The following is a 13,272-nucleotide window of genomic DNA, read 5'->3' on the forward strand; positions in this document are numbered from 1 at the left end:
AATTGGACCCCAAAAGTTGTTGTCCAATTTGTCCTGAATACGCTGATACCCCATATGTGGAAGAAATCTACTGTTTGGGCACACGGTGGGGCTCGGAAGGGAAGTAGTGACGTTCTGAAATGCAGACTTTGATGGAATGGTCTGCGGGTGTCATGTGCGTTTGCAGAGCCCCTGATGTACCTAAACAGTGGAAATTCCCCACAAGTGACCCCATTTTGGAAACTAGACCCCCCAAGGAACTTATCTAGATGTGTGGTGAGCACTTTGAACCCCCAAGTGTTTCAGTAAAGTTTATAATGTAGAGGCGTGAAAATAAAAAAATCATTTTTTTTCCACAAAAATGATCTTTTAGCCCCCAATTTTTATTTTCACAAGGGTAACAGGAGAAATTGGACCCTAAGAGTTGTTGTCCAATTTGTCCTGAGTACGCTGGTACCCCATATGTGGGAGAAAACTACTGTTTGGGTTCACGGTGGGGCTCGGAAGGGAAGTAGTGACGTTCTGAAATGCAGACTTTGATGGAATGGTCTGCGGGCGTCATATTGCATTTACAGAGCCCCTGATGTACCTAAACAGTGGAAACCCCCAATTCTAATTCCAACCCTAACCCCAACACACCCCTAACCCTAATCTCAGCCCTAACCATAACCCTAACCACAAACCTAACACCAACACACCCATAACCTTAATCCCAACCCTAGCCCTAACCCTAGCCCTAACCCTAGCCCTAACCCTAGCCCTAGCCCTAGCCCTAACCTGTGTACCTGCTTTTTTCTTTTTTTTTTCTTTACTTTTTTTTATTTTTGTGACAAGATCGCTGCGCTGCGATCTGACTCATAGTAACGCCACTTCTCCTCTGATCTCACACTGACAGATGATCAGAGGAGAAGCAGCGTTACTATGTGACAAGATCGCTGCCTGGCACACTGTAACGTGACTTCTCCTCTGATCTCACAATGACAGATGATCAGAGGTGAAGCAGCGTTACTGTGTGACAAGATCGCTGCCTGGCACAGCTGTGCCAGGCAGAGATCAGCTGTGCCAGGCAGCGATCTAGTCACACAGTAACGCTGCTTCACCTCGGATCATCTGTCAGTGAGATCAGAGGAAAAAGCCGCGTTACAATGAGGGAGATCGCCGGGAAACAAGCAGCTTTCCCAGCGATCGCTCCCATTGGCTGCTGTGACGCTGACGTCATCAGGACCTGAACCAATCAGGTCTCGATGACGTCGGGGGTCCCAGCATGCATTGTGCACCGGGATCCCCGCGTTGTAAGGTATGTGGGGGTCCCGGGGGGCACAAAACCGCCGACAGTAGATAAACGTCGGCGCTGCACAAAGCCCGGCAAGCGCCAACGTTTATCTACTGTGGGCGGTCGGGAAGCGGTTAAAGGGAATCTGTCAGCAGAGAAAACCAGGATGCAGCACTGCTACACTACAGAAGAGAAAACCAGGATATAGCATTGCTACACTACAAAAGGGAAAACCAGGATGTAGCACTGCTACGCTACAGCAGAGAAAACCAGGATGTAGCACTGCGACGCTACAGCAGAGAAAACCAGGATGTAGCACTGCCGCGCTACAGCAGAGGAAACCAGGATGTAGCACTGCGACACTACAGCAGAGAAAACCAGGATGTAGCACTGCGACACTACAGCAGAGAAAACCAGGATGTAGCACTGCGACACTACAGCAGAGAAAACCAGGATGTAGCACTGCTACGCTACAGCACAGAAAACCAGGATGTAGCACTGCTACACTACAGAAGAGAAAACCAGGATGTAGCACTGCTACGCTACAGCACAGAAAACCAGGATGTAGCACTGCGACACTACAGCAGAGAAAACCAGGATGTAGCACTGCTGCGCTACAGCAGAGGAAACCAGGATGTAGCACTGCGACACTACAGCAGAGAAAACCAGGATGTAGCACTGCGACACTACAGCAGAGAAAACCAGGATGTAGCACTGCGACACTACAGCAGAGAAAACCAGGATGTAGCACTGCTACGCTACAGCACAGAAAACCAGGATGTAGCACTGCTACACTACAGAAGAGAAAACCAGGAGGTAGCACTGCTGCGCTACAGCAGAGGAAACCAGGATGTAGCACTGCGACACTACAGCAGAGAAAACCAGGATGTAGCACTGCTGCGCTACAGCAGAGGAAACCAGGATGTAGCACTGCGACACTACAGCAGAGAAAACCAGGATGTAGCACTGCTACTCTACAGCAGAGAAAACCAGGATGTAGCACTGCTACTCTACAGCAGAGAAAACCAGGATGTAGCACTGCTACACTACAGCAGAGAAAACCAGGATGTAGCACTGCTACACTACAGCAGAGAGAACCAGGATGTAGCACTGCTACGCTACAGCACAGAAAACCAGGATGTAGCACTGCGACACTACAGCAGAGAGAACCAGGATGTAGCACTGCTACTCTACAGCACAGAAAACCAGGATTTTATCAAACCTCCACCAAGCCGTCCAGTAAGTAATATATCGCTGAAATCAGACATTCAACCCCTATATCATGCTGTTCTCAGATTCCATAGCAAAATCTGCTGACAGATTCCCTTTAAAACAAATATCGCAGTCACTTACCTGATTCCGCCAGAGCAGCAGCCACTTCATTTTGAGTCGAGTAGATATTACAAGCGGACCAGCGACATTGGGCCCCAAGTGCACACAGAGTCTCGATAAGAACCTAAAAATATAGATAAGTATAACTGCTACTCACATATACAAGGAGGCTACTATTAATATTACCAGGACTTCAGACACTCAGGAAAGTAAATTGCTATTACTAGTTGTATGTTAATAAAATGAATCTTTACCAGCATGGTGCAAATTCATTGTAAATTAGTGGGTACAATTTTTTAGTTTTAGACAATAATAAATGAATAAATGCACAAATAAAGCATTTATGTTTCTGGAGCAATGGTTCCATCAGGAAGTAATAAACCGTCCTCTGCAGCTTTGGTATGAGTGCACTCACCCCAGTCTGTGCGGTAATGTGTGTACAGCCGACTATCTTCGCTCCTGCCAGTGGTTTCTCCCCTTGTGCCCTTTTTCTCAGGGAGATCAGAGCGGTCATTTCTGTAAATGAGAAGTAGATGAACACTGACGGATTTCTCCTAATGATAAACCTTTATTCTGTGCGAACGACACCGCTTCCGCCCCGCTCCTCCACGAACATCAGGAGTCACCTTGCTCGGCAATTTCAATCTCTCTCCGTCCAAACTCCGCCTGCTTAACGTTCTTGACGCAGAAGTCGCTGCTGCCTTTCGAGGTGGTTTGTTGCTTGTCACGAGGAGACGTCTCGTCATCTGAGCTGTCCGTGTAGGAGGCGACTAACAGAAGAAAAAATAAATATGACATCTAGTATGCGCCATATTAGTTGTCAGGACTATATTGTGTCTGTGTGCCTTAGAAAACAAAGTGTCGCAGTAATAGAAAAGACTATAGACACAGTGCTGACGGAACAGTTATGGCCTATATTTGATAGATGCTCTGTGCCTGATGGATGATCAACACAGGGAAATCCCACAAACTCTGGAGCCTAAGTTAAAGGAGTTTTCTAGTTTAAGAAAACCACTGTCCCCTGGCACACTTTGTTTAAAAAAAAACAAAAAAAACAACAACAACAATCTGAGCCTTACTCACCCTCCCCTGGTCAAGCATTGAATAACGGTGTCTGTAAATGTTACATAGACCGAACTGAAGCCAATCACCAAACTCAGCAGCTCTGAGTGTCTCGAGCCAACTCTCAGGCAAAACCACTGATCTCAGTGATTGTCAATGTGTCGTCAGTGCTGCACACAATAAGATATCGGGAGCAGTGGCAGAGTCTCAATGCTGGACCCGGGGAGGGTGAGCAAAACTCATTTTTTAAACAAACTGTGCTTGGGGAACACCCCCTCAGAATGTCATCTCCAGAATGTAATAATGCTAATGATTACTGTACATTAAGTCTTTATTTCTTGTTCAACAGCAAGTTCATTATCACAGTGGTAATAAATAACAAATGAACAATGCTCATGACTTGCAGTAACCGCCTTGAGATTACAGCGCTTTGCTTCCTTGTTTCTGTTATTAATGACTGGTGTCTTATAGAATCAGCTTTGACAGATAACTGCACCCTAAGGGTATGTGCACACGTTGCGGATTCTCCAGCGGTAGAATCCGCAACGTGTGCACATACCCTAAAGATGTTTTCTCATCTGCAGATTTTTCTACGTTACCTTTTTGTATATATGAAAGCTTTGAACGCTTTCTTTAGGTTTACAGCACACACTTGCTTTTTTGAGTCTTTTCTTGTTGATCTTCGTCACACACTTTTTACATTTGCTTTTTTTTTTTGGGGGGGGGGGACAAAAGGCTAGGTTAAAACTAATGAAAGCATAAAAACACAACAACAAATGAAAAAAAGTAATATTTTAGTGTGCTTCATACTTCCTTATTTTCATAGCCATCATCAGGTGCTATGCTCTATTCTGTAAAAGCATGAAAAAGGGCTTGGAAAATGGCATTATGTAAGGCAACCTAAAGTAGATTCATATTAAGGCAAGGTGGTGGTGGTCTGAGGAATTAGACAGCCATCAAGGCTATGGACTCTTCTTCATTTTGATTGTAGTTTTCAGCAACTTGCGTTAATGGTTAAATGTCCTATAATATTTATACCGTATTTTGCAGATTATAAGATGCATCCATTCATAAGACGCACCCAAAATTTTGGGGAGGAAAATATGTCTTTTTTTTAATAATATGGTGCATGCTATAATCGGCTTTTGCAGTAGCTTATGTGGTGGGCAACGGTGGTGGAGCAAGGTCCCAGGTAGCAGGGTCGCTGCTGGAGGAGGCAGGAGATACTGCGGGCTCCAGGCTGGTAGGACGGGGTATTTGGCGGCAGCAGGATATGGGCCATGGCTGCGGGCCACAGACTGGAACGACAAGTACTGAAGCCCACCGCAGATATAATGCACACCCCAACACGCGTTTCGCCGTGTTATACACACTCACTGCAGATTAAATTAGTACTGAACACATCAACAATTTTCTAAAGTTTCTGTTGACATGAAATTATAAGCAGATATCGGTAACAACCCATCCACTCCACACAGCCAAAGACATCAAAAAGAAATCAAACCACAGATGACCATAAATTAAGTTATGTGTGATAATGTGAAATGACACAAGGAAAAAGTTTTGAACACGCTTACTGAAATTTACTTAATACTGCATATAAAAGCCTTTATTGGTGATGAAAGCTTCAATACGCCTCCTGTATGGAGAAACAAGTCGCATTTCTTGCGCGTTTTTTTCTGTGCGTTTTCTGGGAACATTGGAAATGGCTAAAAACGCGGAGCTATGCGGAAATTAATGAGCATGCTACGTTTTTAGCCGCTAAGCGTTTCCTGAGCGTTTAAAAACGCATGCATTGGCACAAAAAAACAAAAATGCATTAAATTGAATAGGAAGCTTCTTTTAAGCATTTCTGCAGCATCTGAGCCGGCTCAAATGCTGCGGAAACGCTTACAAAAACGCAACGTGGGCACACAGCCTAAATGTTGTTAAACGCACTTGACCATGCTTTTTGTTCAGCAATTATGTATTGCATGGTGACCGTGCACACAGACTATGGAGGTTAAATGCATTACTTACAGTTTGTTTTAAAACAATTGCACTTGCTGATTTCAGGTGTTTCTGTAGCTCTCCAAAGGTGGTCCTTGGCTCTTGGGCAACTCTTCTTTTCACTCCTCTGTCTGAAATCTTGCAGGGAGCACAGCACATTGTCATGGTATTTATGGTCCCAACAGTGCTTACTACAACCTTCAGTAGTTTAGAAATTCTTTGGTAACCAATGCCATCAGTATGTTTTTGTAACAATAAGGTTGTAAAGGTCTTAAGATAGCTCACTGGTTTTACCCATCATGAGATGTCTCTTGTGTGGCAGCATGGTAATAAGACACATTTTCATAGGCCATCAGTTCATATTATTTTTCACTAAGTGGCAAATTGCTTTCTAGTTAATAATAGGTTTCAGCAGGTGTCATGACTTTCCATGGCTTTTTGCACCTCTCTTTCATTTCTCATTATTACACATAATTTATGGATAGCTCTGGTTTGATCTACACACGTGGTCAAAATTGTTGGTACACCTCGTTTAATGACAGGAAAACCCACAATGGTCACAGAAATAACTTGAATCTGACAAAAGTAATAATAACTCAAAAATCTATGAAAATGAACAAATGAAAGTCAGACATTGCTTTTCAACCATGCTTCCACAAAATTTTTTAAAAAATAAAACTCATGAAATAGGCCTGGACAGAAATGATGGTACCCTTAACTTAATATTTTGTTGAACAACCTTTTGAGGCAATCACTGCAATCAAACAATTCCTGTAACTGTCAATGAGACTTCTACACCTCAACAGGTACTTTGGCCCACTCCTCAAGAGCAAACTGCTCCAGTTGTCTCGAGTTTGAAGGTTGCCTTTTCCAGAGGGCATGCTTCAGCTCTTTCCAAAGATGCTCAATAGGATTTAGGTCAGGGCTCATAGAAGGCCACTTCAGAATAGTCCAATGTTTTCCTCTTAGCCTTTCTTACGTGTTTTTAGCTGTGTGTTTTGGGTCATTATCCTGTTGCAAGACCCATGACCTGTGAATGAGACCAAGTTTTCTGACACTGGGCAGCACATTTCTCTCTAGAATCCCTTGATAGTCTTGAGATTTCATTGTACCCTGCACAGATTCTAGACACCCTGTGCCAGATGCAGCAAAGCAGCCCCAGAACATAACAAAGCCTCCCCATATTTCACAATAGGGACAGTGTTCTTTTCTTGATATGCTTCATTTTTCCGTCTGTGAACATAGAGCTGATGTGCCGTACCAAAAAGTTCCATTTTTGTCTCATCTGTCCATAGGACATTCTCCCAGAAGCTTTGTGGCTTGTCAACATATAGTTTGGCAAATTCCATTCTGGATTTTTTATGATTTTTTTTTTTTCAACAACGGTGTCCTCCTTGGTCTTCTCCCATGAAGTCCACTTTGGTTCATACAACGACGGATGGTCCGATCTGACACTGATGTTCCTTGAGCTTGAAGTTCACCTTTAATCTGTTTATAAGTTTTTCTGGGCTCTATTGTTACCATTCGTATTATCCGTCTCTTTGATTTGTCATCATTTTTCCTCCGCGGCCATGTCCAGGGAGGTTGGCTACAGTCCCATGGAGCTTAAATTTCTGAATAATATGTGCAACTGTAATCACAGGAACATCAAGCTGCTTGGAGATGATCTTATAACTTTTACCTTTAACCTTTGTCTATAATTTTCTTTCTGATCTCCTGAGACAACTCTTTCCTTGGCTTCCTCTGGTCCATGTTGAGTGTGATACACACCATGTCACCAAACAGCACAGTGAGTATCTGTAGCCCTATATACAGGCCCACTCACTGATTCCAAGATTGTAGACACCTGTGATGCTAATTAATGGACACACCTTGATTTAGCATGTCCCTTTTGTCACATTATTTTCAGGGGTACCATCATTTCTGTCCAGGCCTATTTCATGAGTTTTATTTTTTTTTAATTCTGTGAAAGTATGGTTGAAAAGAATGTCTGACTTTCATTTGTCCATTTTCTTGGTTTTTTGATTTATTATTACTTGTGTCATATTTAAGTTATCTCTATCACCACTGTGGGTTTTTCTGTCATTAAACAAGGGGTGCCAGCAATTTTGACCACGTGTGTATTTGCCTGTGTGGATTGAATAAATTGTTAGGCTGTGTGCACACGCTGCGGATTAGGTGCGGATTCATCCGCGCGGATTTTGTAAAATCCGCAGGTGAAACCGCAGGTCAAAAGACCTGCGGTTTTACCTGCGGATTGCTCTGCGGTTTTGCCCTGCGGTTTTTCATCTCCTCAATGGAGGAGATGGCAAACCGCAGGAGAATCCGCAGAAAGAATTGACATGTCAATTCTTTCTGCGGATTGAAAACCGCAGATAATCCGCGCGGAAAATTCCGCACCGTCTGCACTGCGGTTTTTGATTCCCATAGGGAATCATGGTACTGTACACCGCAGCAAAAACTGCTGCGGGTCCGCAGCGGCCAAAACCGCTGCGGAACCGCAGCAAAATCCGCAGCGTGTGCACACAGCCTAACAGTCATCTGGTGATGATTTCATGTTAATAGCACCTTTAGGAATATATTTACCTAGAAAATTGGTGAGGTATTCAATAATTATTTCACATGCTGTATATAAACACACATATAGATATACACATGTATACATACACCCACATACATACCAGAACTATAGCTGTCAGTGGAAGATTGAGAGATGGAACGTGATAGAGATCTGCGTCCTGTTTTAGTTGGAAACTTGCTAAACTCTTGCATGTCATCTGCAAACTGGATCTGATTCAGAAAAGAAACAAAATGACACATTTATTATATAGAGGGTCTCTGAAATACACAGCTAAAAAGATGAATAAATAGTGCGATAGAAGGTATATAAGATTGTCAGATGCCATATTGTAAATATTGCATAATCAGTAAATAAAAAATGAAAATAAAATTTCTTATACTACAATACAAGGTAAAATAAAATCAATTTCTTATGCAAGGTATTAAGTATAAAAAATTGATTTTATGTATTTTTTAGTTTTTGATTATAATTTGATTATAATGATTTTTTATGTTTCCACAGATGTTTTTGCACCTTGAAGAAACATAGCGAAACATGACTCACTCCACCATATAAAAGATTTATTTGTATATAATAAAATAAATGAGCGATATTTGTATACAAACTTTGCTTGAAAAATGTAATCAAAATTGTCAACCCTTTTAGAAGGGTGACACAATCTACTTGTACTATACAAGACACAGGTCTATGGAATATAATATGTGTATGTCCCCTTTAAATATGTACTTAAGGTAAATTTACATGTGATGAATCTTTTGCGTATTTTGGGTGACAACATGATATGTAATATACAGTAATTTGGGGTTGAGTTGTGGGCATGCAGGACGCCAAAAGCGGCGCTGATATGTTTCTGCATGCGTTTTCATATTATTAATGGTGGGGCGAGTCATAAACATTGCTAACTGTATGCACATGAGACCATTTCTTACAATTAAGATGTACTGTGTCTGCACTATTGTCTTTAATATTAAATATGAGTCCTTTGAGATACTACGTACAATTGAACACGCGAGTTGCACGATGCACTTTTTTGCACATACAGTATGTATGGATATATATGGATCTAAATAATGAATGGAGAAAAAATAGGATGGCACTCACCGTTCATCAAATCACTTTATTTCATATACATCGGGCATTGGCATGGGAACAACGTGCTATGAGACGGACAACAGCCGTTTCGCGCTGAATGCGCTTCAACAGGTCCTATGCTCAGACTGTGAGTAAAAAACATTTTAACCCATGTGTGCACATTAACTCCTCCCCTTCACCTGAGCTTGTCTAATTACTCTTTCACCATTAAAAAACATTTTGTCAAAAAGACAAAAAAGAAACTTATAACATTATTCAAAGCACAAAGAGAAGGCTGGTAGTGCAATAAGAGACTGCGCTGCTGTGGAAGAATTCAAGATATCTTTATTGCCAACGCGTTTCCTGAGCCAGTCCCAGCTCACTTCATCAGGGCGCAGTCTCTTATTGCACTACCAGCCTTCTCTTTGTACCAGGTCCTTGGACCTCGTGCAGACTGCTGCAGCTGTTTTATGTGATTATAGGTGTTGTGACTCTCACAACCCTATCAGGTGAGCCTAAGGGTACCGTTACACCTAGCGATGCACCAGCGATCCCGACCAGCGATATGACGCGGTCAGGATCGCTGGTGCATCGCTAGGTGGTCGCTAGTGAGCTGCCACACAGGCAGATCTCACCAGCGACATCGCAGGGGTCGGGGGTCGCTACTTACCTGTCAGACGGGGCGATCCTACGTCCTCCCGCCTGGCTCCACGCGTCGCTCGTCGGCGCCACAGGAAGCCCAGCAGGAAGTGGCCGACGAGAAATGGTCCAGGAGCTTCTCGCACGATCAGTGATAATCAGCGGGGGAGCCGGTTGGAGGTAAGTATCACATGCAGCGATATCGCTAGCAATATCGCTGCAACGTCACAAAATCGGTGACTTTACAGCGATATTGCAAGCGATATCACAGTGTGTAATGGGGGCTTAACACTTGCTGTGCACTCATCTACTTTCCATACAGACCTACTCATTGGAAGCGCCCTGTCTCCCCCTTTTATTATTCAAAGCACAACACTACCATAGAATAATTGATTTAATCTATTCAGAGAAAAACAGCCATATCTACCTTTTCATTCAAACCAAGTGGACCTGTGGCTTTGGTACGAAGGATCCATCTGGCTTCCACCTGTAATAGACGCTTACCATGATTCCCCCCGTGTTGTGGTACAGAGACTCTTTCAATACCGGCAAACTGCAATGCCTCAGCATTACCGCCATGGAATTTCCTCATGAGTTCAATCAATCTGGGGACTCCCTTTCCTGTACTAATGGAATTAAAGTGTTCCCTAAACCTGATGTAAAGAGGCCGGATAGTTTTTCCAATGTAATAAAAACCACATGGGCAGAATAAAACATAAACCACAAAAGCGGTTTTACAAGAGATAAATTCTTTGACCTCATGATATACTGATCCCATTTTCAAAGTTTTTCCACTCAATTTGAAAGGACACCAGGAACAATTTTTGCATTTATAATTCCCTATTGGGCTACTGGTTTCTAACCAATTATCTCGTTAATTTTGGTATCTGTTTTTGACCAATAAATCCCGAAGATTAGTACCCGTTTGCTCGCAAATAAAGGACCCCTGCTAACCACATCCAAAAGATCCCTATCACTTTCTAAAAGGTGCCAATTCTGCCTAATTACTGTTCTAATATTTCTGTCCATCGAATTAAATGTGAAACTAAAGACAAAACGCTTTTCTTTTTTATGTCTCCTGTTCTGTTCATCTGGAGCAGCTGCATCATTAACCCTTTGCACAGCAGAATGTAAGACAGACGCAGGATAACCTCTCTGTCTAAACCAGCTATACAAATCACCGGCTTGTTTTAAAAAACCTTCCTCATGACTGTTGATTTTTTTCAGTCTGAGGAATTGGCTGAAAGGCAGAGAATTTTTTACATAATCAGGATGTGCGCTATTATAATGCAACAGGGAATTAGTTGCAGATGGTTTTCGGAAAACCTCTGTGTATAATGCTCCATTATCCAATATTAACCTGACATCCAAAAAAATCTATCTGGGAACCCCCAAAATGAGAAGTGAATCTCATATTCATATTGTTATCTGAATTAAAAAATTCTACAAACAGAACAAAATCCATTTTGGAACATCCCATATTATAAAAATATCGTCCACATAACGTATGAACAGTTTTATATGCTTCAGGAATGGATTAGTAATTGCGTACACCATCCTTTCTTCTAAGGCCTGTTTCACACTTCAGTTTTTCACATCAGTCAAGATCCGCCGATTTGCCAAAAAAACGGATCCGCCATTTTTATTGGCGGATCCGTTTTTTTCCCCATTGACTTTCATTATCGGCAGATTTTGACTGATGATCGTCCGTTGCGTCCGTATTTGTGCGGATCCGCCAAAATTTTGGCATCTGCTGAGATCACCGAACGGACCATGCAACGTTTTTTTGCTGTCCGGATCCGCATTTTCCCCTTTTAACCCTGAATCAAGTCTCGCTGCTGGATGAAAATTCTCTCTCACTCTCTCCACTGCTGTACTCCCACGACTTCAGCCATTATCGCGCGATACCTTCACTGCTGTACTCCCGCGACTTCAGCCATTATCGCGCGATACCTTCACTGCTGTACTCCTGCGACTTCAGCCATTATCGCGCGATACCTTCACTGCTGTACTCCCGCGACTTCATCGGGCGATGCCTTCATATTGCAGCCATGGACCCCCGCTCCAACATGCAGGTACTCTGCTATATCGCGCCGATACGCTCTCTGCGAGGGTTCCTTTAAATTTTAACCATAGGCGGAACTGTACATCCGCCATTCCGGTGACACCCGTTCCTGTCAATAGAAAAAACAGCCAACAGCACACAGATGCATAGAATGCACGCTCCAAGGGTCCCGGGGGCCGTCGGGTCCAACAATACATGCACAATAAAAAGGAAGGAACAGCATCCGTTTCCAGGTGAAAAAAAATCTGAAGCTTTTATTCTGCCATCATCAGATACAACGTTTCGACCCTATTGAGGCCTTTATCAAGTACTTTTTATTGTACCCGTTCCAGTCAGTCTGCCTGCGGATCCGTTTTCCGCTATTTTGGCGGCTTTAGACTGACAAGAAAAACTGATGTGTGATACAGGCCTAAGACTGCTAAAAAAAGATTAGCGAGGGTACAAGCGACAGGAGTCCCCATCGCTGTACCTTCTATTTGTTTGTACCATTTATTATCAAACTAGAACAGGTTATTTGTGAGGATAAATTTCAAACCATCAGTGATGAAGTTGATAGTGTCCGAATCTTTTCCGGAACTCTGTAAAATTTGTCTTACCGAATTTACCCCACTTTCGTGGGGAATTCTGGTGTACAGACTTTCAACATCTATAGATGCCATCTGAAAATTTTCTTGCCAACAGATTTCCCTTACAATAGAGATAAAATCTTTGGTGTCTTTGACATAAGAGTGAATTTCTTTTAGAAGGGGGCACAATAAGCAATCTATGTACTGGAATAGGGGCTCAGTGAGTGACCCTATCCCAGACATTATCGGGCGGCCAGGGGGATTAGAATCTGACTTGTGTATTTTAGGTATGTGATACCAATGAGCCTTTCGTGGATATTCAGGAAATAGTTTTTCAGCCTTTCGTTTAGAGAGAACATTAATCTCTACTTGTTTTTTCAAAAAAGACTAACTTTTTTATATCTATTCGTTGGATCACCTTTTAATATTAGATAAGTCGAAGAATCAGATAATTGTCTGTTTGCTTCTTTAACATAGCTATCTTTTTTTAGAAGAACTACATTACCCCCTTTGTCGGTAGATCGTACGATTATGTCTGACCATCCCCGTATTTCTTTAACTGCCCGTTTTTCATCCGTTGTTAAATTAGCGGTCTGTTTTTGATATATTTGTGCCTCCAAATCACTTACTACTTTTTTTCAAAATAAATCCACAACATTGCCCGGGAAATAGGGGGCATACAGTATATGATGAACTGCATCCTCCCTGAAAAGGC

The 13,272-nt window shown here is 42.5% G+C and overlaps 1 protein-coding gene across 2 annotated transcripts in view; it reads right to left on the reverse strand.

The window, feature by feature from the left end:
* Positions 1-13,272, reverse strand: part of AHCYL1 (adenosylhomocysteinase like 1) — a 118,455-nt gene that overhangs the window by 70,898 nt on the left and 34,285 nt on the right. For both annotated transcript variants that reach the window (XM_073542438.1, XM_073542439.1), the window contains exons 2-5: positions 8,317-8,425; positions 3,211-3,354; positions 3,000-3,100; positions 2,606-2,708 (exon numbers count right to left, since the gene is read on the reverse strand). In XM_073542438.1, the coding sequence (XP_073398539.1) occupies positions 2,606-2,708; positions 3,000-3,100; positions 3,211-3,354; positions 8,317-8,425 (457 nt within the window). The remainder of the gene's footprint in view (positions 1-2,605; positions 2,709-2,999; positions 3,101-3,210; positions 3,355-8,316; positions 8,426-13,272) is intronic.

This window comes from Dendrobates tinctorius, unplaced genomic scaffold (assembly GCF_039654945.1).
Source record: "Dendrobates tinctorius isolate UK_male_01 unplaced genomic scaffold, ASM3965494v1 ptg000127l, whole genome shotgun sequence".
Lineage (NCBI taxonomy): Eukaryota > Metazoa > Chordata > Amphibia > Anura > Dendrobatidae > Dendrobates > Dendrobates tinctorius.